We start from the raw sequence: 26,166 nt of genomic DNA, 5'->3' as shown, positions 1-26,166 counted from the left end.
AGTGCTTTATAACAGTTTTGACAACTGTTGGGGCCCAGGACACACTCCGTATACAGTTGTCAAAACTGTTATGAACGCTTCAAAGAGCTTTAAAGCAGTAGTGTAGATTCAGCCCCAGGATACCCAGCAGACCGCCTTCCCTTGTATACACCCAGATGACCGCTACAATCCTCAAAAGAGGCTCATCTGGCCATTCAGATATGAATGGAATGCCACCATGAAGAACCTCGGCGGTGGGCCTTCTCTGTGGTGGCACCCTCCCTCTGGAGGACCCTCCCTCGTGTGGTTCGGGAGGCGGAAAACATAATATTTTTTAAACGTCTCTTGAAGACATACCTTTTTACATAGGCTTTCCCTGGTCTTGAATGGAGCTGGTTTTATATTGTCTTTTAAACGTTTAATGTTTTAAATTTACACTTGTATTTTATGGTTTTTAACTGTACACTGCCCAGAGAGCTTCAGCTGATGGGCAGTATAAAAATGTCATAAATCAATAAAATAAAAGGGAATTTCAGCAGGTGTCATCTGTATGTATGCAGCACCCAGTGAAATTCCAATTGCAGGAGCCATGCCCTCTTGACCAGATACAAAAGAGGGCAGGGCTCCTGCGGCTTTAACTGTTGCGATGAAGAGGGAATTTCACCAGGTGCTGCATGCATACAAATGTCACCTGCTGAAATTCCCTTTCCTATACAACTGTGAAAGATACAGGAGCCCGGTCCTCCTTTCCATAGGGTCACCATAATCATGGCTACCTTTGCATTGTGTGCCCCTTTCAATAATGTCTGCAGATGCTCAACTCATTGAGATGTGACACTTGATCGTCCTGTCATCAAGATGAACTCACAAAATTGATTGTGTCATCATTGCTGTCAACCAACACACAACAAAGTTAGCACTGATGTACAATGCAGACCTCGCTTAAATGGTGATGAGGGTGGGTACAAAGGAAGTAGTATTGGGATAAGGCCCAGGAGAAGATGAGGGCACCAGCCATTAACAGCAAGGGAGTAGATACATCACCCAGAAATCTTGTCATCGTCCCCCCATGTCCCAAGGACTGGTTCCACCCTTAGATAGTAGTGAAGTGACTCATTTAGAGTTTCATTGGAGGAGGCAGCCAATTGTATGTGACTTAATTTGTTTGGGGTTTGGGAGATAATCAATCACCCAAAGGCCATGACAAATACATAGGTACAGTAATACCTCAAAATTGCACAGATCACTTGGAATTTACCATACCTAAAACTCAGCTTTCACTCAGCAATCTGAACCTCCATGGCAATTTAGGGCAATTTTGTCTAGTTCTCTCTTCCTGATCTTCTCTCACTCCCAGTGCAAACAAAAAGCCACTTTATGTGTCACAGAAATGTTGGTATCACTCAGAAGAAAAAGAACTGTTTCTGCAAGGGCATTCCTATATCCATGTGTTAACGATGGATATAGGAATGTTTTTGTTTTGTTTTTAATTTGTTTGGGGTTTGTTTGCGTGTTTGTTTTTACTGTGAGAATGGGTGCATACTTTGAGAGCCAGTGTGGTGTAGTGGTTAGAGTGTTGGACTGAGTTGGGAGATCCAGGTTCTAGTGCCCACTCAGCCATGGAAACCCACTGTGTAACACTGGGCCAGTCACAGACTCTCAGCCCAACCCACCTCACAGGGTGGTTGTTGTGAGGATAATATGGAGAGGAGGAGGATTATGTATGCCTCCTTGGGTTCCTTGGAGGAAAAAAAAGGTGGGATATAAATGCAATAATAAATAAATAAATAAATTCTGGAATTCCATCTCAGGCGCCAAAAGTCATACTCATCTCCCATACACATTCGGAAAAACAAGAGGCCTACACTGAAGCATTAAGAAACTGCCTTACATCAAGTTAGCCCACTAGTCCATCTAGCCCAGTATTATTGACACTGACTGGCAGCAGCTCTCCAGGATTTCCAGCGGGATATTTTCCTCCTCTACCTGGACATGCTGGAGATTGAACCGGGGCCTTCCCACATCCGAAGCAGGTCCTCTGCTGCTGAGCAACAGCCTCCCTCCATAAAACTAAAATGCAATTCTGCAAAATAAATAAAAAGCAAATATACCTTTCGGGGCTAAACTGCAGGAGACCTGCAAGAGGCTAACCAGGTGTTTTCATTTTTACCTTAAAAAGAGCTTCTGAGGCCTTGGACCCCAATCAGTGCCATGGCCCCGAGGGAGGGTGAATTAACTGTTTCCCTGGTCTAACAGCCCCCTGCAAGCTGCTATTAGCCCAGTATTTTTCCCACTGTGGAAAAAGAAGCTAATTGGAGGATTTAGGAATGAGAAACTAGCATGGGGAAAGGATTAAAGCTCACCCAGCATGGCTGCATCAATCTAAAGCTGCAGGAGCCCTGCCCTCTTGACCAGATACAAATGAGGGCAGGGCTCCTGCAGCTTTCACTGTTGTGATGAAGAGGAAATTTCACCAGGTGCTGTATGTGTACAAATGACACCTTCTGAAATTCCCCTTTTTTATGCAACAGTTAAAGATGCAGGAGCCCGGTCCTCCTTTCTATATGGCCACCCTAAGCAAGCTGAATTTGACGACCCCCCCCCCCCCAGGTCTGAGGTTCTGTAGCCCTGTGTTAAGCATTCTCGTTGCTGCAACAGGAAGCGTTGCATCTGATAAAGTGTGCTGTAGCCTACAAAAGATTATGCTGTAATAACTTTCTTAGTCCTTAGAGTGCCAGAACGCTATTATTTTTGCTGCAACGCATTATTACGGCGATCCTTCTCGAAACAGGAAATGAATCAGCCCTGAGTCAAACATGAGTTGGCAGCGCTCTCACACGACAACACCAGGGGGCACTGCGTTGCAGCCTGGGAGGTGAATGAGTGTGCCTACCGCAAGATTTATGTTGGGATTTCAAGATTGGGTCATTTTGGGGACAAGGTTTCCTAATATTCATTGCCTGAAGGCCTGCAAGACAAAAAGAAGAATTGAATTCACACCCTGAAACAAATTGGGTGTCCTTAAAAAAAAAAAACAGCAACAAAAACTTTACTCACAGGAGGCAAAAAAGAAAAAGGCATGAGGAAAGTGTTTCCTCATCCAGAGTACAGAGGAAGAGAGTGAACACATCAAGCAATCCCATACACACATAACATATTAGGCTTCTTTAAACAAGGGATTTATAGCATGCATGTTACTGGCCATTCTCAGATGTTCGCGGTTCATTTTGACAATGCCGTCAGCCTCCTGCAACACCTCCCGCTCCTTTCCTCTATTTTAGCGTCACAAAATAAACCTCAGAGAACCCGACTTTTCTGAGAGGTGTCGGGTTTGCCAGGATTTCCTGCCGTGTGCAGGGGAGGTTGCGTTATAAAATGAAAAAACAAAGAGGAAAAGCACCCAAATCAGGTGAAAAGAAGGGAGAAACAGGTTCTCAGGATGCAAAGGATTTATTGATGCAAAGCCCAGCACATTTTGGCCTGTGCCTTTTCAAAGGCCTTCAGGGGGTAAGAAGTCTACAGATATTCCTCTAATGTGTTAGAGGGAAATCTGCAGACGTCTTCTGACAACCCCCTGAAAAAGGCTTTTGAAAAGGCACAGGCCGAAACACGTTGGGCTTTGCATCAATAAATCCTTTGCATCCTGAGAACCTGTTTCTTCCTTCTTTCCACCTGTACTCTGAAATGCCCACTAGAGGGTGCTGTCCCATTGAAAGGTGCAGGTCACATGGTCTCTGCTGTCTTCTCTGTGTAATTCTGCTTGTTTCAAACATGGAAGAGAACCAGGAAGAGAGCTACAGTAAAGAAATACAACCACACACACACACACACTCACACCGTTCGAGAGTCCTCTTAATCAGGTGCTGTTGAAGTCCTTAGATGACAGACACAAGGCATCATTTTTGGGCCTGCACTTTTAACATTTCACCCTCCTCACACCAACTCACACACACACCACAATGCCATCCCACATGTACAATATCATGAGTCATACAATAAAAGTTTTTTATTTCTATTCTGAAATGACATTTCCTACATTTCACCTAATTACATCAAGGCCCGTACTGGAGGGTGGGTTTTTTTTCTGCCATGCCCCAAAACAAAGAGAGCTCTTTTTGTTTAACAGAATATCTACTCTGAAGAACAATTCTGCAACTTTCAGAACCTTTGGGTTGACTCTGATGAAGTTATTGTCGTATCAATGTTTTGAAAATAATAACAACCAAAGGCATCTGCAAACTTTTTATAAATAGACCGTAATAACTTTGAACCTTTACATTTTTTTGATGCCCATCTTTGATTGCATTTTCTACCCAACAACAAGGTCTCACTTGATAGACAAAATAGCTTGGTGATTTAGCTGTTCTTGTCCCATAAAATAACGCCTACAGTTTTTGATGAGTGCTAGCTTGTTGAAAGTTCTTTTAGCTTCTGGCATACTTACTGGCAGCATGCAAAAAAAGAAAAATCAACACTCTTCAGTGGAAATTACTGTGTAAACTAGACATTTACTGACATATAACTTCAGCCTGTAAACCCTAGCACCAGCTCCAACTGACCCTGGGATCAATGTCCCTGATTATCATGGTGCTTTGCCCCTCCCACCAACTGCCCCTCCATGTTGCCAATGCATCAGGAATTCTGGGAATGGTAGTTCTTAAAAGAGAGGGTGGATTTGCACGTAACGAGAAAGCCACCATGGGGGAATTTCCACATGGGACTTCTCATTGCCGCTGCAGCTGCCATTTTGAATAACCAAGCCATTGTGAGCGGGCACCGTAGCTTGTTGTTATGGGCAAATCTGATGAGAATGAATTGTTGGGGTGCTTGAAAAGCCACCTACAACCTTAAAATAGCCCATCATTTCTGGGTGGCTCATCAAGTATTTCAACAACCCACCCTCACTGGGTTTGCATGTAACAGTGAGCTGTGGTGCAACTCCATGATGGCTTGAATATTCAAAATGGCAGCAGCCACAGCAACAAGAAACCCTGTAGAGGGATTTACACACGATGGATTCTTGTCAGATGACTTCTTCTTGTTTTTCTAGAAGTGCCCTTTGGTGTCTGCCAGGCTGGGAATTGCGTGCCACTTTGTTATGCAATCATAGCCCCTCCTGCAATCATCTGTGAGTGTGCTAAATCCTTTAATCTAGGGTGACTATATGGTCATCTTTAACAGGAAAGGAATTTCAGTAGGTGCTGCATGCATACAAATAACAACTGCTGAAATTCCCTTTTCTAAACAACTGTTAAAGACACAAGAGCCCTGTCTTCCTTTCCATATGGTCACCCTACTTTCTTTATCTCTGTTGCCATTATAGGTTAATTCCCGTTTGCATGTTTCTTACTCCAAGTCAAGAAAATGTGCATAGAATTTCAGCCATAGATATTATGCTGCATGTTATGTGGGGTGAGATACAGCTTAATACTATATGCAAGCGAGAAACACTAAAGTTGATTTTGGGTTGTACTTGTCTTAGTGCAGCATGGCTTGCCTTGGGAGAGGGGAACGTGGCTACAGGAGAGGGGCATCGAAAGTTCTACCTATGCGTGAAAATTTACCACTGCATCCTAAGCGTCACCCCCTGTGCCATCCTAATGGAAGGAGTGTGGAGGTGGCAGAATGAAGGATCTGCAAATAAATAGGGTGACGATATGAAAAAGAGGACAGGGCTCATGTATCTTTAACTATTGTATAGAAAAAGCGGTTTTAGCAGATGTCATTTGTATGCATGGAGCACCTGGTAAAATTCCCTCTTCATCACAACAGTTAAAGCTGCAGGAGCTATACTTGAGTGAACAGATACAAAAGAGGGCAGGTCTCCTCCAGCTTTAACAGTTTTAATGAAGAGGGAATTTCACCACGTGCTGCATGCATACCAAAAAAATCCCTTTTTTGTGCAAGTGTTAAAGATACAGGAGCGCTGTCCTCTTTTCCATATGGTCACCCTACACATAAAATAATGGTGGGAAAAATACAGTGACATGTGGTGGAGAGGGAATTATTAAAATGGAGCAACTTGGGGAGCTGACTAGAGGCCATTGGCTGGGCAGTATTGTACCTCTCAGTTGCAGCTAACTCCATTACAGACCGGTGGCAGTCCTCTTCACTGCACAGCATGCTCATACTTAGAGGTGCATGAAGAGAGATGATGAGAGATGGTAGTTTCAGAGATATGTGAAGAGAGGGTGTGGAGGAATACTGCAAGGGTCTCATCCAAAAAGGAAAAAAAAAACCTCAAACCTGGAGAGAAAGAGGATGCTAAGAGAAGGCCAAGAGGTCAGTCAGTGTTGCCCCTGTGAAGAAATTTTGTTAGGTTCTAGTTTCACTTCTTCCCTTGTGACCTGTGTGGGCGGGTGAAATCCATCCCTCAGTATGTGTGTGTGTTTGTTGAGGACGAAGAAGTTGGTTTGTTCTAAGGTGGTCGTTTTATTGAAGAGGCCTGGTTGATACCAAAGAATCTCTGGCATGTTGCGTGGACAGCAGGATTGTGAATGCAACACCAGACGATTCGGTAACCTCTTCAACCCTATCCTTTCTCCTCTATCTTTCACACTCTCAGGGACACCACAGTCCCTTTGAGTATCTATGCCTACCTTCTAGGACTTAAGAGGAGCAGGCTATAGGGCGATTCCCAGACCTTTGCCCTCTCTCCAAGCTCTGGAGGTGGGAGGCCTCATTTGGAAGTTGGAAAGGAGGAAAAATTATCTCTTTCATGCCTCTCTGCTTTTTTCTTTCCTCGGGGCTTTTGGCCAGAAAAAAAAATGAAAGTGTGAGGAAATAATTCATCTGTACACTAGGTCTTCCTTTTTTTTCCTCCTCAAAGCACAAGGATAGGAAAAGGAGGTGGGGAGAATTTACTTGCAGTTCAAGCATATGAATGTTTACTCATCAATTAATCCCCCTGTATTCAATGGTTGTTATTCCTTTTATTTCATATTTCAAACTCAGCTAAAGTATGAAAGAGGATGAACATGGGGTTCCTCAGAAAGACTAGCTGATTCAGTAATTGATAGGGAATTGGAGTTATCTGGCAGTAGTGAATCTGATTCTTGGGAGGTTTGAAGCGGATAGTGTTTCTGAGCTGCCTGATGCTTTTTTAGTGGTTGAGTTAAGGCCTTCCTTTGTAATAATAATAACAACAACAACAACAACCTGGTCCAAGTCACATTGCACAGCCTAAAGAAGACAAGTCCAGTTCAGCTAGTGGTAAAAAGTTCTCCATCAGCGAAATATCTTAACACTGCCGGATACAAACTCTGTGCCTTGTTGGAAAATTGTGAAATAAAAAAATGCTGTGTTTTCGTTTGCTTATCAGCATTTCGCCGGAAAAGATGCCTGTACGGGTGAAAATCCATTTACTCCATTAATGATTTAGGGCTGATAATGATTTATCTTTGTAAACTGCCTAGAGTGCTTAGGCGATGGTACAGCATAGTAATGTAATTGATGGTGATGATGCATCACAGAAGCGCAGACTGCATGGTGGCATGGGAGATTTCCAAACAAAGAAAGAAATTGAAAGGATGATCAGTTTTAGCACAACTAAGTGATGCCCATAAAGGGCCCCTTGCCTTGTGGGGGTCTGGGGCAAATTGCCCAGTTGCTCTAGCTGCTCTGGGCAACCCTGCAGCTTTACAGTATTACCAAGTTGTATGGTTTGTGCGGTCACCCCGCTCAGCTCTGCTTGCCCCCCACACAGCTCAGCACCCTAAGTGACCACACAATTCACCAAGAGGGTCAGCCCTCTTTCTTGTTAACATCCAAACCCAGCCAAAATGTCTCATAGGAAAGCGCAAAACTCTGTCTTTCAGACTCCAAGTCCCAGTGTAACTGGCCTAGGGTGATCATGTGGAAAGGAGGACAGAGCTCCTGTATCTTTAACAGTTGGATAGAAAAGAGAATTTCAGCAGGTGTCATTTGTAAGCATGCAGCAGCTGGTGAAATTCCCTCTTCATTACAACTGTTAAAGCTGCAGGAGCCCTGCCCTCTTTTGTATGTGGTCACCCTAGTATAGCTCCTGCAATTTTAAATGTAATGATGGATGAAAATTTCAGCTCAGTTTGTTAATCACCCAAACATGCCTCATTCACAACCTCAAACATGAGTGGAAGCAGATTTTGCATATTCTAGAACTTGTGATTACATTCGAAAATTCTGTATTGTTTGAAAATGCATGCTTTGAAATGCAGATGTTTAAAAACACATGCATTTTCATGCTTTAGTGTGCACTTTGAGGGGGGGGAAATGCACACCTAGCATTTTCATACTTTAGTAGGGTGACCATATTTGGGAAACCAAAAAAGAGGACACCTAGTGTGTGTGGGGGAAGCAGCTTTCTGAGTCCTGCAGAAAGTACGTTATTCCGCCGCCGAACCCGATTGGAGTGGAGGAGGGGAAAGGATTTCATTCTGCACCACCACCATCCACTCCAATTGGGGCCTTTTCTATAATGTCCACGAATGACCCACTTCCCCTTTAAGACCTCAATTGGAGCTCGGGGTGGGGGAATGATGTGCCTCAAGAAAGCATGTCATTCCCTCCTGCCATGCTAATGGCAGCCTTAAAGAGGAAGGTGTGTCATTCCAGGACATTATTGAAAATTATAGAAAATCCCCCCTGACACCATGGAAAGAACAAAAACCAGGACAAATCTGGGGAAATCCTGACAGTTGGTCACCCTATACTTTAGTCAAGGGGGCAGAAGTGTGCACTTTTGAAAAATGCATACATTAATGTGCCTTTCTCCCACTGGGATGAACCAGAAAACAGAACTCAAACAAAAACAGAGTGAGCCAAACCAAGCATCGAAGTGAAGTTTAGAGGCCATGGGTGAGCTAGAACATCATCTCTGGTTCTCCCATGGCTTGGTGGAGCTGGTTACTGAACTTCAGAGATAGGTGATTGGGGTTGGTGCCTCTCAGCCCATATGAGTTATTGAGGCTCCCTACCATGCCAATACCGGCCATATAAACCAAACATCATGAACACAGAATAACTGAAAGCAAAGCGGGTTACTAGTCCGAAGCAACGGAGCAGGCAGCTTTCAGCTCAGAAGAGGTCTGGACAGGAGTGAAGGCAGGAGAAGCAGAACTTAGTCAGTTGCATAAACAAAACAAGCAAACAAACAAAATCTTCTTCTGCTCCTGTTCAAGGTGAATCTCTACCCTCCCATATCACTTCATCGCCCCAGTTGCTACACCCTTTTCTGCAAGACCGTTGCCTACTGTCACTGACTCAACTCTTCGGAAAGTTGCATTCACTTCCTGTTGGAGCTCCGTGAAGGACACTAAGCAAAAAAGAAGAAGAAGAGAGGAAAAAATAACAACAAACAAACAAAACCACTTCTAAGCCAACCAGCTCCTCAAGGGTTGATGTGATATACGAACCAGAAAGCCCTCGAGGCACAGACTGCAGGAGAAGTCAGCACGGGACCAAGAGATTTGGAAGTCAGACAAGGTAAGCGAGTGACTGGACATCTCTACTGACCCAGAGTGATGAGGTCATAGGATTCAGCTGGAAGGGTGGGTCGCACCGTGGGTCTCTGAAGGATGGGAAAGTACCAAGTATAATAAAGAGGAGGCACTCCTCAAAGAGTTTGGGTTAAATCAGGCAGATCTGCTAGGAATTTTTAAATCCCAGGGCTCAGTTCAGTATCAAGGAAGAGGGTACCTCTGCGCATGTGTAGAGCTATTATTATTATTATTATTATTATTATTATTATTATTATTATTTCATTAATTTATGGATGCATTTTTTTTATCTCACCCTAGGAGCTCAGGAGAGTGCAAAATTCTCCTCTCCATTCCATTTTATCTTCACACAACAACACTGTGAGGAAGGTTAGCCTGAGACATGAACATGGGCCCAAGATGACTCAGGCCACAGCTAGACCTAAGGTTTATCCTGGTATCATCCAGGGTTCACCCCTGCCTGAGCACTGGATCCCCTGTGTGTCACCTAGATGAACAGGTTTGACCCCTGGACGATCCAGGGATAAACCTTAGGTCTAGCTATGGCCTCAGTGAATATCATGGATCAGGGCATATTTAGACCGCTATCACCAAAATCTACTCCAGTTTTTTCACCAAGGCTTCACAGCTTAGATTATAGCACTGGGGTTTCGAAGGAAAATGTCCTAACACAGATCAATTACTTCAAAAGGTTCTAACCTTCAGGATTCACCTCTAATGACAGCTTGCGATATGAGATCCATTTTGAATTGCTTATAATTGATTAGTTGAATATAGTAGAGATTAAAAAAACAAAAAAACAAAGACTAGTTTAAAGCAGAGCCAAAGTTATTCAGAAGTCATTTCTCTGAGAAATGTCAGAAAAAGGAAGACCAACTGGCAAATTTTCTCCCAAAATTCTCTCAACATTTGGGGGAAGGAGTCCCCACCCTTCTTACATGGACTCAGAATGACACTGGCCCTGTGGCATTTTCGAATCTGCAAAGTAGTGGCCAGGCTATATATTTGCAGCAGCAGGGGAAATATACACACATACACACACACACCACAACAACTTACGAAAAAAAGAAATACGTTTTGCTACACTCACTGCTGATGTTGAGACTCCCTGAAGAAATTCACTTAAATTCAGTAAAATGGTCCCTCACAATTTTTCCACCCAAAAATAAGATGGAGAATTTTTAGAGTCTCCAGGCACATAAAACTCTAAAACCTAAGCTATTTTTCACACAGCTGTCACTCAGTTAAGGAAATCTGAGTCAGCAAATTATCTAAATTTTGGTTGTTTAGTCAGTCTATTGTATCAGCACAAATAGGCATGTGAGATAGACATTTTAATACTTACATTAGAATGAATTTAAAAATAATACACTACTGCTTGGTTTAATTGGGGGTAGGGAAAGAACTTATATTCAACCAGGAAAAGTGTTAAATTGCATTATCAAATAAATTAATTGACCAAGAGGTTCTACACAAGACTCATAATTCTCTGTATATACTCTCAGTTGATCACAGAATTGAAATCCCGGCACCTTCTTTCCCTTAGATTACATGATAATTCATAAGCACTTTTGTGCTGATTTCATAGAATCATAGAATAGCAGAGTTGGAAGGGGCCTACAAGGCCATCGAGTCCAATACCCTGGTCAATGCAGGAATCCACCCTAAAGCATACCTGACAGATGGTTGTCCAGCTGCCTCTTGAAGACCTCTATTGTGGGCAAATACATGGGTCTTTGTGCACATTTTTGCCTAATGTACACCTTTTTGCAAGCAATTTTCCTAATATAATGCATTTTTCCAACATTATTTCCTCAAATATATGCATTTGTATATGCATTTATTTGAGTGGAGAAGTCAACCGCAAAATTTGAAGAAATGCGAATTTTGAAGGATAGCTGAGTTTCACTTCACGTAGTGGTTTCAAAGGGATAAAATTAAGATAAGTCTCATTAAAATGCAGAGTAAATGAATCCCCCCCCAATTCCTATATTCCTAAATTTTGAAATCATTTAGTCCCATTCCCAGACTGAGCTGCTGAAATTGGGGCGGTTGCCATTAGTTTACAGGTGATTATTACATTTCTTCTTTTTACCTCAAGGCCAAATTACCCTTCCATTTAACTTCCCTTGAACTATTTTAAAATCGAAAGGCAGCTACTTGTCAGCTACTGTCCAGAGCAGAGGAGAAGGTGCTCCAAACTCTTTTCTCAGCTAGCCATTATTCCCTCCTAACATCACCCCCCTCAAAGGTACTCAATATTCTTCTCAAAATTATCTCATGCAGCGCCTCAGAAAACTCTCCCCTTCCCTCATGACTTTGAAGGGATAATGATAGGGATGGGTGAGAATCTGGTATGGTGTGTTTGGTTTTTATAAGAACATACCAAACTTGGCAAACATCTCCATAAATGAGGTGCAAAAAGACTTCAGATATTTGTATTAAAAAAACAGAAGAAAAATGTGAGAGAAAGCTGCTTTTTCATGGCAAAATTATGCTCAAAGCAGTTTACGCCAACATCTTGCCAGAAAACACACAATAAACTATAGCAACATTTCCAAGTAATTATCTAACTGTTACAAGACATGCAAAGGGCTTTGAGTACTTAGTCTGGGTTTGAAGTGCTGTGTATTTGGGGCACTGAGTTAGAGTTACCACCTCATTTTCCTGACAGGCACCTCATCTTTAACCAGTACATAGCAACCAAGGGCATGGCTAGATGAGAGCTTATCCCGGAGATTGCCCTGGGATCATCCCTGTGCATCCACATGATGCACAGGAGATCCCGGGAACAGGGAGGGATGATCCCTTTCCCCGGGATCTCACCCTACCCTTTTATCCCAACTTTTCCCGCAGTCTTGGGATGATCCAGAGACTGCAGGACATGTGGCTGGGCATCCTGTTTTTGTCCCGGCTCCTTGCGAGTAACTGCAAGGAGCCAGGAACTGGGGGGTGGGGTGGGGAGAGCAAGACTATTTTTTATTTTTTTAAAAAAACTTACCTTTGTGCAGGAGCACTCCTGTGCTCTTTTTCAATTAAAAAAAATAAACAAAATGGCAGGTGTGATGTCCTCTGTCCTCCCAGGATGTTGCGTGCCATGTGTAAGCAGAGGGCGACGATCCCGGAAGTAGGTAAGTCTGGGATCACCCCTCTCTGGCCCTCTAGGTATAGACGTGCCCCAAGTAGAACATGACCCTCTATGTACCAAGAAAAGGTGTATCTATTGAATTTGTCTGTTGCAAATGGGTGGGAGCTTCATATAGTTGATTACTTGGTGGTAACTCACCAAAATGTACAAATTTTGTCATCAGCAAGACACAGTAGAGAAAAACCTTTAATGTGGGAGAAACCAAAACTGACAGATTCATGTGTATCTAGATTGTGGCAGGAAGAGGTATTCTTAAGTTGCGCAACTACATTAACCTCTGGTCCTCTGATGTTGATTAAAGCTTTTTGAGACTGATAATAATAATAATAATAATAATAATAATAATAATAATAATAATAATAATAATAATACAACACTGGTCATGGAAGTCAAAGAATTATGGCAACAGGAAAAGGTCAAAATTATTCCATTAGTCACATCAGTCACCAGCATCACATCAAAAAACTAGACAGAAAACCTTCAGAAACTGGGCTTACCAAAATACCTCCACACCAACATCCAGAAAGCAGTCATAATTAAATCATGCTCAATTATCAGGAAATTCCTGAATCTGTAAAAGACAGTATGACTTGGCAAAGCCCATCATGTTCATCTAGAAAAACCGCCATGAGCGAGAAAGATAATAATAATAATAATAACAACAACAACAACAACAACAACAACAACAACAAAGATGATGCCAGAGGATATTTACAAAGAACTGAAAATAAGAACGTAAGAAGTGTCATGTTGGATCAGACCGAGGGTCCATCTAGTCCAGCACACTCTTCACACAGTGGCCAATCAGCTGTTGACCAGTAGGGTGACCAACTGTAAGGATTTCCCCGGATTTGTCCTGGTTTTTGTTCTTTCCATGGTGTCAGGGGGGATTTTCTATAATTTTCAATAATGTCCTGGAATGACACACCTTCCCCTTTAAGGCTGCCATTAGCATGGCAGGAGGGAGTGACATGCTTTCTTGAGGCACATCATTCCCCCACCCCGAGCTCCAATTGAGGTCTTAAAGGGGAAAGTGGGTCATTCGTGGACATTATAGAAAAGGCCCCCATTGGAGTGGATGGTGGTGGTGCAGAATGAAATCCTTTCCCCTCCTCCACTCCAATCGGGTTCTTTAAGGTGGCGGGGGAATAACGTACTTTCTGCAGGACTCAGAAAGCTGCTTCCCCACACACACGCTAGGTGTCCTCTTTTTTGGTTTCCCAAATATGGTCACCCTATTGACCAGGGACCAACAAAGCACGATATGGTGCAACCATGCCATGCCAGCTCAATGTCTTTACAAAACTGTTCCCCCTCCCTTCACCCCCACATTTTTTATGAATTTGAGCAAATTAACTTAGGCCTAAGAACAATAATCAGAAGTACACTCAGAGTAATCTACAAACAATCCATTAAACACGTCAGTCCCTGCCTGCAGGCTTACGATACAAAAAGGCCCAACACTCAAGGGGGGGAAGGAAGGGATTGAGATGGGAGGTGGCAGAAGTTAAGGGTGCCTGAAACACGCATGTGACCCTAGATGTGTCTGGGTGCTAGGTTGGTGGTGGTAGTATTTCTGCAGTGATAATAGTAAAGACCCTCTACACATGGCATTCAGGGCATTCTTATTGCTGTAGGCTCCAGTGCAGTGCTGGATTGGAAGTAGGGCTGTGGGTCACAAAGACCTGATTAAGCTTTGACAGGAATGCGTGGGGCTGCCCTAAATTTATGGTTTCACAAAAAAGCTGCAGTTGCTGGAAAATGTCAGGCTTAGTTGGCAACACATGTGCCAAGAACCACAGAACATGATATGACTTATCTCCGGGTAATTGAGGTGACCCACATACCCCCCCTTTCCCTGCCAGCCCTGCACAAAGCCAAGAAAATCTCTTGGGTCATAAAGTCAAGCTGGTGGATCCTAGAAGCAGCACTTTGTGCAGTTCATCCTCCCAACATTGACCCTGGGTTCGAATCATGGCACAAGGAAAGGGGCATCACCGCCTACGTTATGTCAGGGAACATATAAAGGCACCCTTATCTGGCAAACTTTAGATGGGTGTTGGAAGAGACGTGCTGTAGGCACAAAGCCACACCAAGGTCCGGAGTCATCAGATGTGATTTGAACATCCTTTTGCCTCCATTGTGTGGGGGAAATGTACATTTAACACATATGTATATTTTCCCCCTTTACCTTATATTCTAAAATATAGGAGGAATCCATAGGCTGTTTGGAGTTTTTCTCTGTAATTCTTTACCATAACAGATTGAATTTAGTCTATTTTCCATAGTATTTTCAAAGTACTGCTGTGTATGTCCCTGATTGGTATATTAAATAAAATCCTGCCTTATTGTATAGAAGTCAAATGTTTTGACTTTGCATTTAATGGGTTTGATCAGCACCGGATTTGGCCAAAGTGGTTCAAAGCGGCTCGGGCCAGGCCCAAAGTGCCTTTGACTGCTTCGGCATGATCTGCGGCAATGGTAAGGTGCTGTCTCCCCCTGCCCGCAGGACTGACCTGAGCCATCATGCAGCCACACATCCTTGATGAGAGGCATCATTTTTAAAAGAAGATGGGAGCTCTGTATGTTTTCCTACATCTAAAGTAGCAAACTATGGCAATGGCCCTTTACGGCTGCCATCGGTTGTGACTATAGATGTAGGAAACAGAGCCCCCATCTTCTTTTAAAATGGTGGCTCTTGTTGAGGACGCATGGCTGCAGGATGGATCAGGTAAGTCCAGCAGGTGGGTGGGCAGGTACAGTAGCTCCAGGGTTGAGGGTGAGCAGTCGGCCTTATTTATTTATTTATTTATTTATTACATTTTTATACCGCCCAATAGCCGAAGCTCTCTGGGCGGTTCACAAAAATTAAAACCATCATAAAACAACCAACAAGTTAAAAACACAAATACAAAATACAATATAAAAAGCACAACCAGGATAAAACCACGCAGCAAAATTGATATAAGGTTAAAATACAGAGTTAAAACAGTATAATTTAAATTTAAGTTAAAATTAAGTGTTAAAATACTGAGTGAATAAAAAGGTCTTCAGCTGGCGATGAAAGGAGTACAGTGTAGGCGCCAGGCGGACCTCTCTGGGGAGCTCATTCCACAACCGGGGTGCCACAGCGGAGAAAGCCCTCCTCCTAGTAGCCACCTTGCTTTGATCTTTCCCAGAATGTGCCAAGGAACCCGCAATGGCTGACCCACTTTGGGGTATCTGGATCTCTCTTCGGATCCACATCCAAAGCTAGTTGGCCCGGGCCTGAAGCCCCCCCCAAGTCAAATTGGGACCTGTCTGGAAGCTCCAAAATGGCCTCTGAAATAAATCGGGGGCGGAGGCTGTGCACAGCCCTAGCTCTGTAAATGGAGTCTTCACTGTTAGAAGTTCTGCAGTTTTCCAAATTTTAGTTATGACTCCATGGGCTGCCATCAGAATGAACCCAGTTAAGTCCTTAGATGTCACTTTCAACAATACGGGAAGGACAAAATGCAACAGGGCCAATGCTGATGTAACACGTATGGTCTGACGTGTGATATTTGGGAATATACTGTGTCAAAACAGGACATGCCCAGTACATACGGCTACACCAACCATGTTGCTTGCAATTTCGAGAACGTTTTGTGTCAGTTTTCTGTTAGCTATTCTTGCCAGACGTACTGGCTTGATATACCATCAGTTTAACAAATTCAATGCATTCTCCCTCAGAATTGTTGCTACAGTGTTCTTTGATCATATCATCCATATTTATCCCATACATTTTGCTGTATTGGTATTTTAATGTCATCTTCCCATATTATTTTCAATCCATATTCTTATCTATTTCAATAATACTCCCCAGAGAGGTCCGCCTAGCACCTACACTGTACTCCTTTCGTCACCAGCTGAAGACCTTTTTATTCTCTCAGTGTTTTAACACTTAATTTCAAGTTAAATTTAAATTTTACTGTTTTAACTCTGTATTTTAATCTTATATCAATTTTGCTGCGTGGTTTTATCTTGGTTGTGCTTTTTATACTGTATTTTGTATTTGTGCTTTTAACCTGTTGGTTGTTTTATTATGGTTTTAATTTTTGTGAACCGCCCAGAGAGCTTCAGATATTGGGTGTTATAAAAATGTAATAAATAAATAAATAAATACTAGAAACCGGGGTCATCCCATGCAGCTGATTGGTGGGAGATTCAGGACAGATAAAAGGAAGTTCTTCACACAGTGCATAGTTAAACTATGGAATTCACTACCACAAGATGTGATGGCCACCAATTTGGATGGCTTTAAAAGGGATGTTGGATAAATTCCTGGAGGAGAAGGCTATCAATGGCTACTAGTCCTGATGGCTATGGGCTACCTCCAGGATCAGAGGCAGTAAACCTATATACACTAGTTGCTGGGGAACATGGGTGGGAAGGTGCTGTTGCAGCCGTGTCCTACTATTGTGTGAACAGAGTGCTGGACTGGATTGATCCAGCATAACCCCTCTCATGCTCTTAATAAAATGTGAATTTTAGAAAAAAATCCTTTGTTATTGACCATATGTTCCAATAATATACCTTCAATTTTTTGTCTCATTTCTAGTCTCTTTGTTTTACTAAAGGATCATGTATTTGATGAAGAAATACCCAATTCATTGGCATTTCCTGAAGCTTTTCTTCTAATTATGCTGCCACAAGAGTGGTTTTGTTTTCATAGAAATCTCTCAGTCTGTAAATCCCCTTTTGTTTCTACTTTGCACATTGCTTGCATTTATCTATGCAAGCAAAATTTGAATGCAACGAAATAACGGGGATATTTCCGGGATTAATTTACTTTTTCCATTTTCTCCAAAGTATTAAAATAGCATATAAAAAGGGCTTGTCTCATTCCAATTTATTTTTATACTTTCCCCTCCAAATAAAATGTGTTCAGTTAATAGTGAATCTTTCCTCGTTGCTTCCATAACTACCCACATCTTCTCTGATGTTCCCTCTAAACTTGACACCACTGTTCTTAATCGATTTGCTTCATAACCTTTATGGAGACTTGGCTCTCCCCATCTCCCTTGATCTAACCGGGTTTTTTATGCCTTAGATTTTATCTTGAGCTCCCCTCTGAGCAGATTTTTTTTCACCTGAAGTCCCTCGGTCAGTGTTGAAGGCATGAGCAGCGAGCCATCCCCATGCACTCATGCCAACACACACTTCCCTTGTTTCCCCATCATTAGATCATTGCCCCATAGTTTGTGTAAGAACAGCATGGAAGTTGCTCCATACGTGTAAAAGAACTAGAAGTCTCTGTGCTTTTAGCTGAAGGAATCGTCAGATGCAGGTCTTGATTCAGGGGAACATCCTCTCTGGTGGTTAGGGGATCCCGGCATCATAAGTCCTTTATGGTAGGCCGGATGTGTGTGTGATTGCAGTTGTAGTCCAAAACATCTGGAGGACACCACCAGGTCAGGAAGGCTACGGTAAGATATAACATTTGTTATGTAGCAGGAATCAAAGCCTACTTTTTAACCAGGGGCTGAAGGTGGAACTGTCCTAAGTACACAAGTTGACATTGGGCACAAAAATTACCCCCATATGTATTTCAGCAGTCATTCACACACACAAACACACATGCCCCATCTGGCATCAGCATCTGACCCACATGAGAAGGAGCCAATACTATTTGTTCTGTTCCCCCATTATTATTTTTCCTTTAGCCCTGAAACACAGAGAAACACCAGCTGACTGAGATTAGCTGCCTTTTAAATTTCCCACAATACTCCTGGTTGAGCATTACTTACTTTGTGGGAAATTATCATGGTGGCCCTTTTGCACAAAATGCTGGTGTTTGCTGCCACCACAATGGGGTAAGCCTGTAAAGCCCGCTAACAAAATGAGGCAGAACGCCAGAGGGCACTTCCTCCAAACTTGGATCAGGACTTCATTCCCCTCCACCACCACCGCCCCGGGCACACACACACACCTCCCCCTGTCCTCATGGGTACACAGAGAGAAAAACAAAAACAGAAGTGTACAAGCAAAGTCTAATGAAGGATTTGAATTTGGTGCTGGAAAGACAATAAAACTGGACGTCCAAATTCAGGATGGGAAGGAACCTTGCTGGTTCCCCTTTTTTGGTTTTGCTTACTTCCTCCTAGAACATGTGGTTTGGTTCGTTTCCTTCAGTCACCCAGAATGATTTTCTCTGCATGCGTTTATCAAGAGCATTTCTCCCCTATTGTTTAGTGATGCATTAAGGTTGTCTTGGCCTAGGACTGAACTCCAACATGCTATTCGACAACTTAGGGCCTTGAGAATGTTACGGTAGAAGGGACGGATCGAATACACAGAGCCCTGTTAATATTTCTCTCTCTCTCTTCCCCCAAACCAGGTCCTCCTCCATCTCCCAACATCCAACAGGACCATGAATACTTCCAACGAAATCCAGAATGCCACGTCTCCTCCAATGGGGTTGTCGCCATTGCCTGGAGCATCAATAGGCATATCTGTCCTCGTGCTTGCCTTTCTTCTAGGTTTCCCTGGCAACGCCTTTGTTGTGTGGAGCGCGGGATGCCGCGTCCGCAAGCGTACGGTCACCTGCCTCCTCATCCTTCACTTGGCCATAGCCGACCTGGCCGTGCTGCTCACAGCGCCCATATACCTGCGGTTCCTAAGTGCTGGGAAATGGGAAACTGGAGATGGCATCTGCCGAGCTTGCAACTACATCTGTGGGGTGAGCATGTACGCCAGTGTCTTCCTCATTACCCTGATGAGTTTGGACCGCTGCTTGGCAGTCTCCAGGCCCTTCATCTCGCAGAAGATCCGCACCAGAAGTACCATCCGGCTGTTGGTTTTGGCCATTTGGGTGATTGGTGTCCTCTTAGCCATTCCTGTACTCGTCTACCGAAAAGTGATAGATATGAAGGGGAGGTCCATTTGTAAGCGTGAGCACCCCACGCCCAAAGACATCATCTTCCACAATCTCTTTGAAACCATCACTGGATTTGTGCTGCCTTTTATCGCCATACTCTTCAGCTACGCGACCATCAGCCAACGGCTTAAGGAGACGCGTTTCCGCCGGAAGCGCCGGACCAGCCGTCTCATCAGTTTCATTGTGGCAGCCTTCGCTCTTTTTTGGCTTCCTTACCATGTGGTCAACATTTTGGAAGTGGCTGGCGAGTGGAACCACTCCCTGAAAAGAGCTGCAGCTATGGCTAGGCCAACTTTGGTTGCCCTTGCCTTCTTCAGCAGTAGCGTCAACCCCATCCTTTATACCTTCAGTGGTAGCTCCTTTATCCGGTCATCTGGCTTTGGCTTTATGGCCAAACTATTTGAAGGAACAGCCTCAGAAGTGTCCAGCAGCAAGTTTGGTACCATCCGGGACCTTCAACGCCACGGAGAAATCAAAGCCTCATCCTTAAACAATGGGAGTCCGGAGTGCTTGACCACATCTACTAACCCAACAGATGGTGCATCAAGTCAAGAAAAAGGAGAAGCTTCTAAACCTCTCCAGTCACCTTGAAAGACTGCTGCAGAGTGATGTGGATTCTGTACACTCATGATTTCATTGTGGTTTCATACCGTATGGTAAAAATGGGTCTGCCATTACATATCCTCTTCACTTACCAGTTGTCTGAGACAGGCAACTTCCATTTCTCTGTATTCTCCAACACAGCCAGAACATTTGGTTTGGAATGTGGGAGGCTATGGTGTCAAGTCCTTAGGTCAGCCTTGTACAAACCATTTATCTTCAGGTCTAGAAGGTAGTTCCTGAGAACTGTTGCAAAACCCTGCCAATGAGAACCGAAATGGGTGATGATTCATTACCAACATTTAGGCCCCATAACTGATTCATGTCAGCTGCTGGGCACTGTTTGGTTGATAGACAAGGTCTACATGTTACAGGTGTACAGAGTTTTATTCCCTCACTGTCCCCAACCATATGTCAAAGATTAGAACAGGGGTTACCATACATATCTTCTAGACACAGAGCCCTGGCCTCTCCATTCCTTAACCACAAGCCCTGACTTAGTGAAGGTTTGGCTGTGTCTTTTGAGTTTCTGGTTGTTGTTTTAAATCCTAGTTCTGCAAAAAGAAAATGCTTGAATAGCCCGAATGGTTTTCAGCTGGGACACAGCGGGCAATTCGCATCAGAGAAGGAATGGGAGGAAAAGGGGTGCTTAATGCTTCACAACCATTTACTTTTCCTCTTAAACTCCCCTCTGAAATATCGTTTCACTTTGCTAGTATTCAGGACTACTTTTATTTACCCAAGACTTTTGCTTTTAGTATTAATTTCCATTGACCTCATAAGCACAGGTACTATAGAAGCCCCTAGGAGTGAAAGAAAGTGGAGGGGGTTTAGAGGGTTTGAAAAGACTGACAAGGGAAAGTCTATTAGGGTGACCATATGGAAAGGAGGACAGGGCACCTGTATCTTTAGCAGTTGTATCGAAAAGGGAGTTTCAGCAGGTATCATTTGTATAAATGCAACACCTTGTGAAATTCCCTCTTTGTCACAACAGTTAAAGCTGCAGGAGCCTTGCCCTGTTTGTATCTGGTCAAGAGGGCAGGGCTCCTGCAGCTATAACTTTTGTGAACCACCCAGGGAGCTTCGGCTATTGGGCGGTATAAAAATGCAATAAATAAATAAAGATACAGGAGCCCTGTCCTCTTTTCCATATGGTCACCCTAGGGGAAGTTAAAAACTCACTTTTTTTCCTACCCTTTCCAATGCAATTTGCTTTGTTCATTAGATGTTTGGCAAAAGAGGAGGGTGTGTCGGGGACTCTGTACACTTCTCTGTAGTGTAAAACGCAGTTTGCCTCTTTGTGGGTGATTGGGGATAAGTGAGGGAGGTTGTTTTGTGTTTTTCATCTGTATTACTCATGCCAAGTAAACCTTCCATTTTAATAAAAAGACATTCATTATATGTAATAATGATTCAGCAGAGTTGTGTTCACAGGAAATGTTTACAATGTGTACCGGTGGTAATCGGATGTGCATAAGAAACTTTTAGGATGCAATCTTATGCATATTTAGATAGGAAAAAAAGTCCTCTGATTTCCAGCATGCTGGGAGTTGTAGGAGTTTTGTGTGTCTAAAACATGCATAGGATTGTATCTTTAGCGTGTTCTGATGTGTATCGTTGTAGTACAGAAAATGCACTGTAAAGTGCACGCCCTGCACATCGATGTACATTGTCTCCTCTGGATTGAAATCAAGGAAAACCCATTCTATATACACACTAATAACTACATCAGTTCTCTTGGGTGCTGCAGCCAAAAAAGTACCACTAAACACACCAGTAGAAGACTTTAGCAGCATTGGGGGAAACCCAGGTTTTGCGAAAAACAATCTTTGAGAGGAACCCAAAACGCAGCCTGAGTGGGTGTTCAGTGGCCCTGAAACATTGGGAGGAAAATCCACAAATGGAAAACTGGGTAGCAGGGGGAATTGAATGGAGGGCTTTGCACTGCAACACTTTGCTGCAGGCGCCTCTGTTCCTATGTAGTCACCTATTTATTTATTTAATTTATGTATTGCATTTATACCCCACCTTTTTTCCTCCAAGGAACCCAAGGCAGTGTATATAATCCTCCTCCTCTTCATTTTCATCCTCACAACAACAGCCCTGTGAGGTGGGCTGGGCTGAGAGTCTGTGACCAGCCCAAAGTCACCCAGTGGGTTTAAATGGCTGTGTGGGGAGTAGAATCCAGCTGTCCCAACACCCAGTCCAACACTTTAGCCACTACACCACACTGGCTCTTCCTGTCCTTCCCTAAACCTCTGGTAACCCCCAGGGGGTTGGGGCATGGGGAATCCCCGTTATCTCCAGTCAGTCATTGGAGATAACAAAGATGCTCACCCGCTTCCAAAAAACCCTGTACAATCCTGGTGGTAATGTGTGAGGAGAGTCTGGGAGGGGGATACAGTGCAGTCAAAGCATTCCCAGTACTCCAGTTGCTGGGAAATTTGGGTGGGAGGGTGCTGTTGCACTCATGTCCCACCTGTGGGTTTCCAATCCATAAGCAGCTGGTTGGCCACTGTGTGAATGCAGAGTGCTGCATTAGATGAGCCCTTGATCTGATCCAGTGTGCCTCTTCTAATGTTCTTGTGTTACGTCCTTAACTCCAGCACATCTCAAACTCCAGCACATCTCAATCTTGTCAAAAGCGAAGGAGCACTTTTTTCCTGCCAGGACTGAAAAATGGAGGCACCTTTTCTTTTCTTAATTTCTGCACCAGACAAAAGGATTCTTTGCGGATTCTGAAAAATGCCAGAGGGGGTGCTACCACTTACACCCGCCCTGTGCTCGTGCATGAGTCACACTCATCCAGAGATCCAACAGACAATCTCCTCTGAGAGTACATAATCCTGTTCTGCTTTAGCAATCATATGCAGCTCAATCATTCAAACTAAGGCAGAATTATCCTTCCTGGCAGAGGTCGGTTGACCCAAGGCAAGCAGTAACTCATACAGAAATAGAGGGCACCCTCCTCCATGGATGGGTATTTCAGGTACCCAGCAGCCTTTCATTAATATATTTGCCTTTACAACCTTGTAGGTATCAGCGTAAAGCAGGCAGAACAAAAATAATGAATTAGTCAATTTGGAAACATTATTATCTACAAATAAAATACTGTTTATTCCTGCAAGAATTTAAATACACCAAGTTTGATTCCAAGAAGAACCCTGTGACACGTTCCACCACCACGTCCTCCACCTCCTCCTTGCAAGCAGAACAGGAGGAGCACCTTTGCATTTAGGTCACTGAATTTTGGCATTCCATTTCACAAACCATGTAACATCAAAGAGCATCATTGGACATGCCTCTGGATTCACATATTGCTCTAGAGTTGCCACTGGATACACGGCTGAGGGGATTCTGGGGAATAGGTCAGCGTTTACACACACTCAGTGGTGTATTGGATCCAGGGGTCACAGGGTTGAAGTGCTGGGGCGTTTTGATTAGCAGGGATGATTACATCATCGGCCACCCCCCACTTCCTTGTTCCTTCTGAGCTTAGCAATCCTCTCAGCAGGTGGGCGAATCTGGTCTTGTTTGCTGTCCCTGTTGCACTGCAAAGTATTATGGGACAGTTTGGTTTTGAATGGGCAATGAAAGACCTGTTCGCTTTAGAAGTAACTGCTCCTGACGGAGACGGATAACTTCTAGAACTCGTTTGAGATAAACTGCTTCACCCTGATGCTGGGGAAATCTTGAACTGGTGGTTTTATGCTGCTTGGGGACAAGTTGTGTCCCTCTCTTTCCCTTTCTTGTGCAAAATCAGTTCTATCTAGTCCATGCTAACCACTACACTGCTCTTTGCCAGTTCACTATGCTATGACTGCCAATTGATCCTAATAAACTGAGTGTTATACTATGCACTACTGTTTGAGGATGTGTGTACACAGAGGGGCTGTTCGCACAACACACTAACTCACATTCAGTGGTTGAGTGTGGGTTGTTGTTGAACTGTGGGTTGTTTGTTGAACCATGGCTGAGCATGTTGTCTGAACCCAGGACATTTCCCCCAAGATGGCTTGTTAACCACTCATGGATTCTGAAAGACCTGGGTTCTCAAGGTGGCTCGTTTGAAAAAAAATAAGTCACACTCCATGATGAACAAGCCACGCTGCTGATGTCCTGGGTTCAGACAAGACGATAACCCACAGTTCAGCAAACAATCCCACAGTTCAACAACAACTCACACTCAACCACTGAGTGTGGGTGAGCAGGCTGTGTGAACAGCACCAGAGAATGAGAGATGTAGATCAACACTGCTGCCTTCATTTTTGGACCTTCTTTGGGACGTGGCTATGGGGACTGTCATGATGAGCATCTGCACTTCAAAATTTACCGCAGCACCGGAGCATGGGGCAAGCTCAGAGATGTGGCTCTACCCATGAATGGTTAGGGAAGGATGGACTCACTCCAACTGGGCCCTGTGGGAGATCACTGAGTCACCATGGCTGCTTACCCCCTGGATCCACTCACCAAGCAGCCACAAGCAACCAGACGAGTATGTCCAGCTACCGCCTGCCCCATAGTGAGCCACCATTTTGCACAGAAATGGTGACTCAGGGTTTTCCCTAAAAGTAATGTTGTGCAAATGGCAGCTGTAAAGGGCCCATTTGCGCAATGTGACTTTTATGGGAAACTGAGCCACCTTTTCTATGCAAATGGTGACACGCCATGGGGTTGGGCAACTCCTGGACCCACACAGCGGGTATGCAGCCACTCAGCCAGTGGGTCCGTGAGCACCCTGCAGCTCGGTGAGTGGGGTCTGGGTGTGTGTGCCAGGTGCAGGGGAGCCTGCCGGACTCCCAGAACCAGTCGGGCTATGAATGGTTGGAATCTGGCCTCAGCATAGCTGGATTGTGTGTTTCTTAAGTAGGAAAATGACAGGGTGTGTGTGAAATGACGCCCCTCCCACCTTTTCAAGCTGAATCCCCTTCAAAAGAACGATGTGACGAGGTTTGAACCTGAAGCCTCGTACAATGTTCCCTTCACCAGGCTGCTCTTCTCCACCCACCCCGAAATTGACATGGATGCAGTTGAGAATCAGCACCTTGAAGAAATCAGCTTCATGGGTCATCCCATGAAACTGATTGGTGGGAGATTCAGGACAAATAAAAGGAAGTACTTCTTCACACAGCATGTAGTTAAACTATGGAACTTTCTACCACAATGATGTAGTGATGGCCAACAATTTGGATGGCTTTAAAAGGGGGTTGGATAAATTCCTGGAGGCAAAGGCTATCAATGGCTACTAGCCCTGATGGTTGTGCTCTGCCTCCAGTATTCGAGGCAATAAGCCTGTGTGCACCAGTTGCTGGGGAACATGGGTGGGAGGGTGCTGTTGCACCACATTCTGCATGTTGGTCCCTGGCCGACAGCTGGTTGGCCACTGTGTGAACAGAGTGCTGGACTAGATGGACCCTTGGTCTGATCCAGCATGGCACTTCTTATGTGCAAACCCCCTTAACCACACAGCCACCTCAATCACACTAAATATGCTTTTGAGCACTACCGTGTGAGTGCGTGCCAGAACTGCAAACGCTCAAACCACAATCAAAAGAGGAAGGCGAGGAGGCAGAAAGTGACAGAGGAAACCACAGTTCCTTCCATTGTACACCAAAGCAAACTGACATCAGCCAATGGTAGCCTCAACTAGTCCTACTGACAATCATGGCAACACCATCCTGGATTTCTCTCCCCCATCTGAATCCTCCAGAATTATCCCCCCACCAAAGCTGCCTTATACTAGGATCAGATCGCTGACTCATGTAGCTCAGCACAGTGATTCACAGAAAGGGGATGCTCCCAGCTCTACCTGGACATGCCGGGGATTGAAGCTGGGGACTTCTTCATGCAAAGCTGGTGCTCTATTGCTGAGCTACCGCCTTGACCGATCAGGACAAGTCCATTCAGGAATCTCAGATGCTGTGCCCAGCCCTGCCAATGCCAGGCTAAAGCAGAGGATTCCTCAAAGGCTCCATGAAGCCATGCTAGGATCATCCGTTTTTTGGAAGTATGTGGGGCTTAGGTACCCCTGTGATGTTTCTGGATACAATCCTGGGGGCTTCGTA

The 26,166-nt window shown here is 44.1% G+C and overlaps 1 protein-coding gene across 1 annotated transcript; it reads left to right on the top strand.

The window, feature by feature from the left end:
* The first annotated feature begins 9,296 nt into the window (after nucleotides 1-9,296).
* Nucleotides 9,297-20,960, top strand: LTB4R (leukotriene B4 receptor). The gene is made up of 2 exons (XM_063137942.1): nucleotides 9,297-9,441; nucleotides 18,991-20,960. The coding sequence occupies exon 2, from the start codon at nucleotides 18,995-18,997 to the stop codon at nucleotides 20,090-20,092; it is 1,098 nt and encodes a 365-aa protein (XP_062994012.1). The 5' UTR covers nucleotides 9,297-9,441; nucleotides 18,991-18,994; the 3' UTR covers nucleotides 20,093-20,960.
* The last annotated feature ends 5,206 nt before the right edge of the window (nucleotides 20,961-26,166 follow it).

This window comes from Elgaria multicarinata, chromosome 11, assembly GCF_023053635.1.
Source record: "Elgaria multicarinata webbii isolate HBS135686 ecotype San Diego chromosome 11, rElgMul1.1.pri, whole genome shotgun sequence".
NCBI lineage: Eukaryota > Metazoa > Chordata > Lepidosauria > Squamata > Anguidae > Elgaria > Elgaria multicarinata.
Note: the sequence above shows the minus strand (reverse complement) of the source record. Positions and strands in the feature narration are given on the sequence as shown.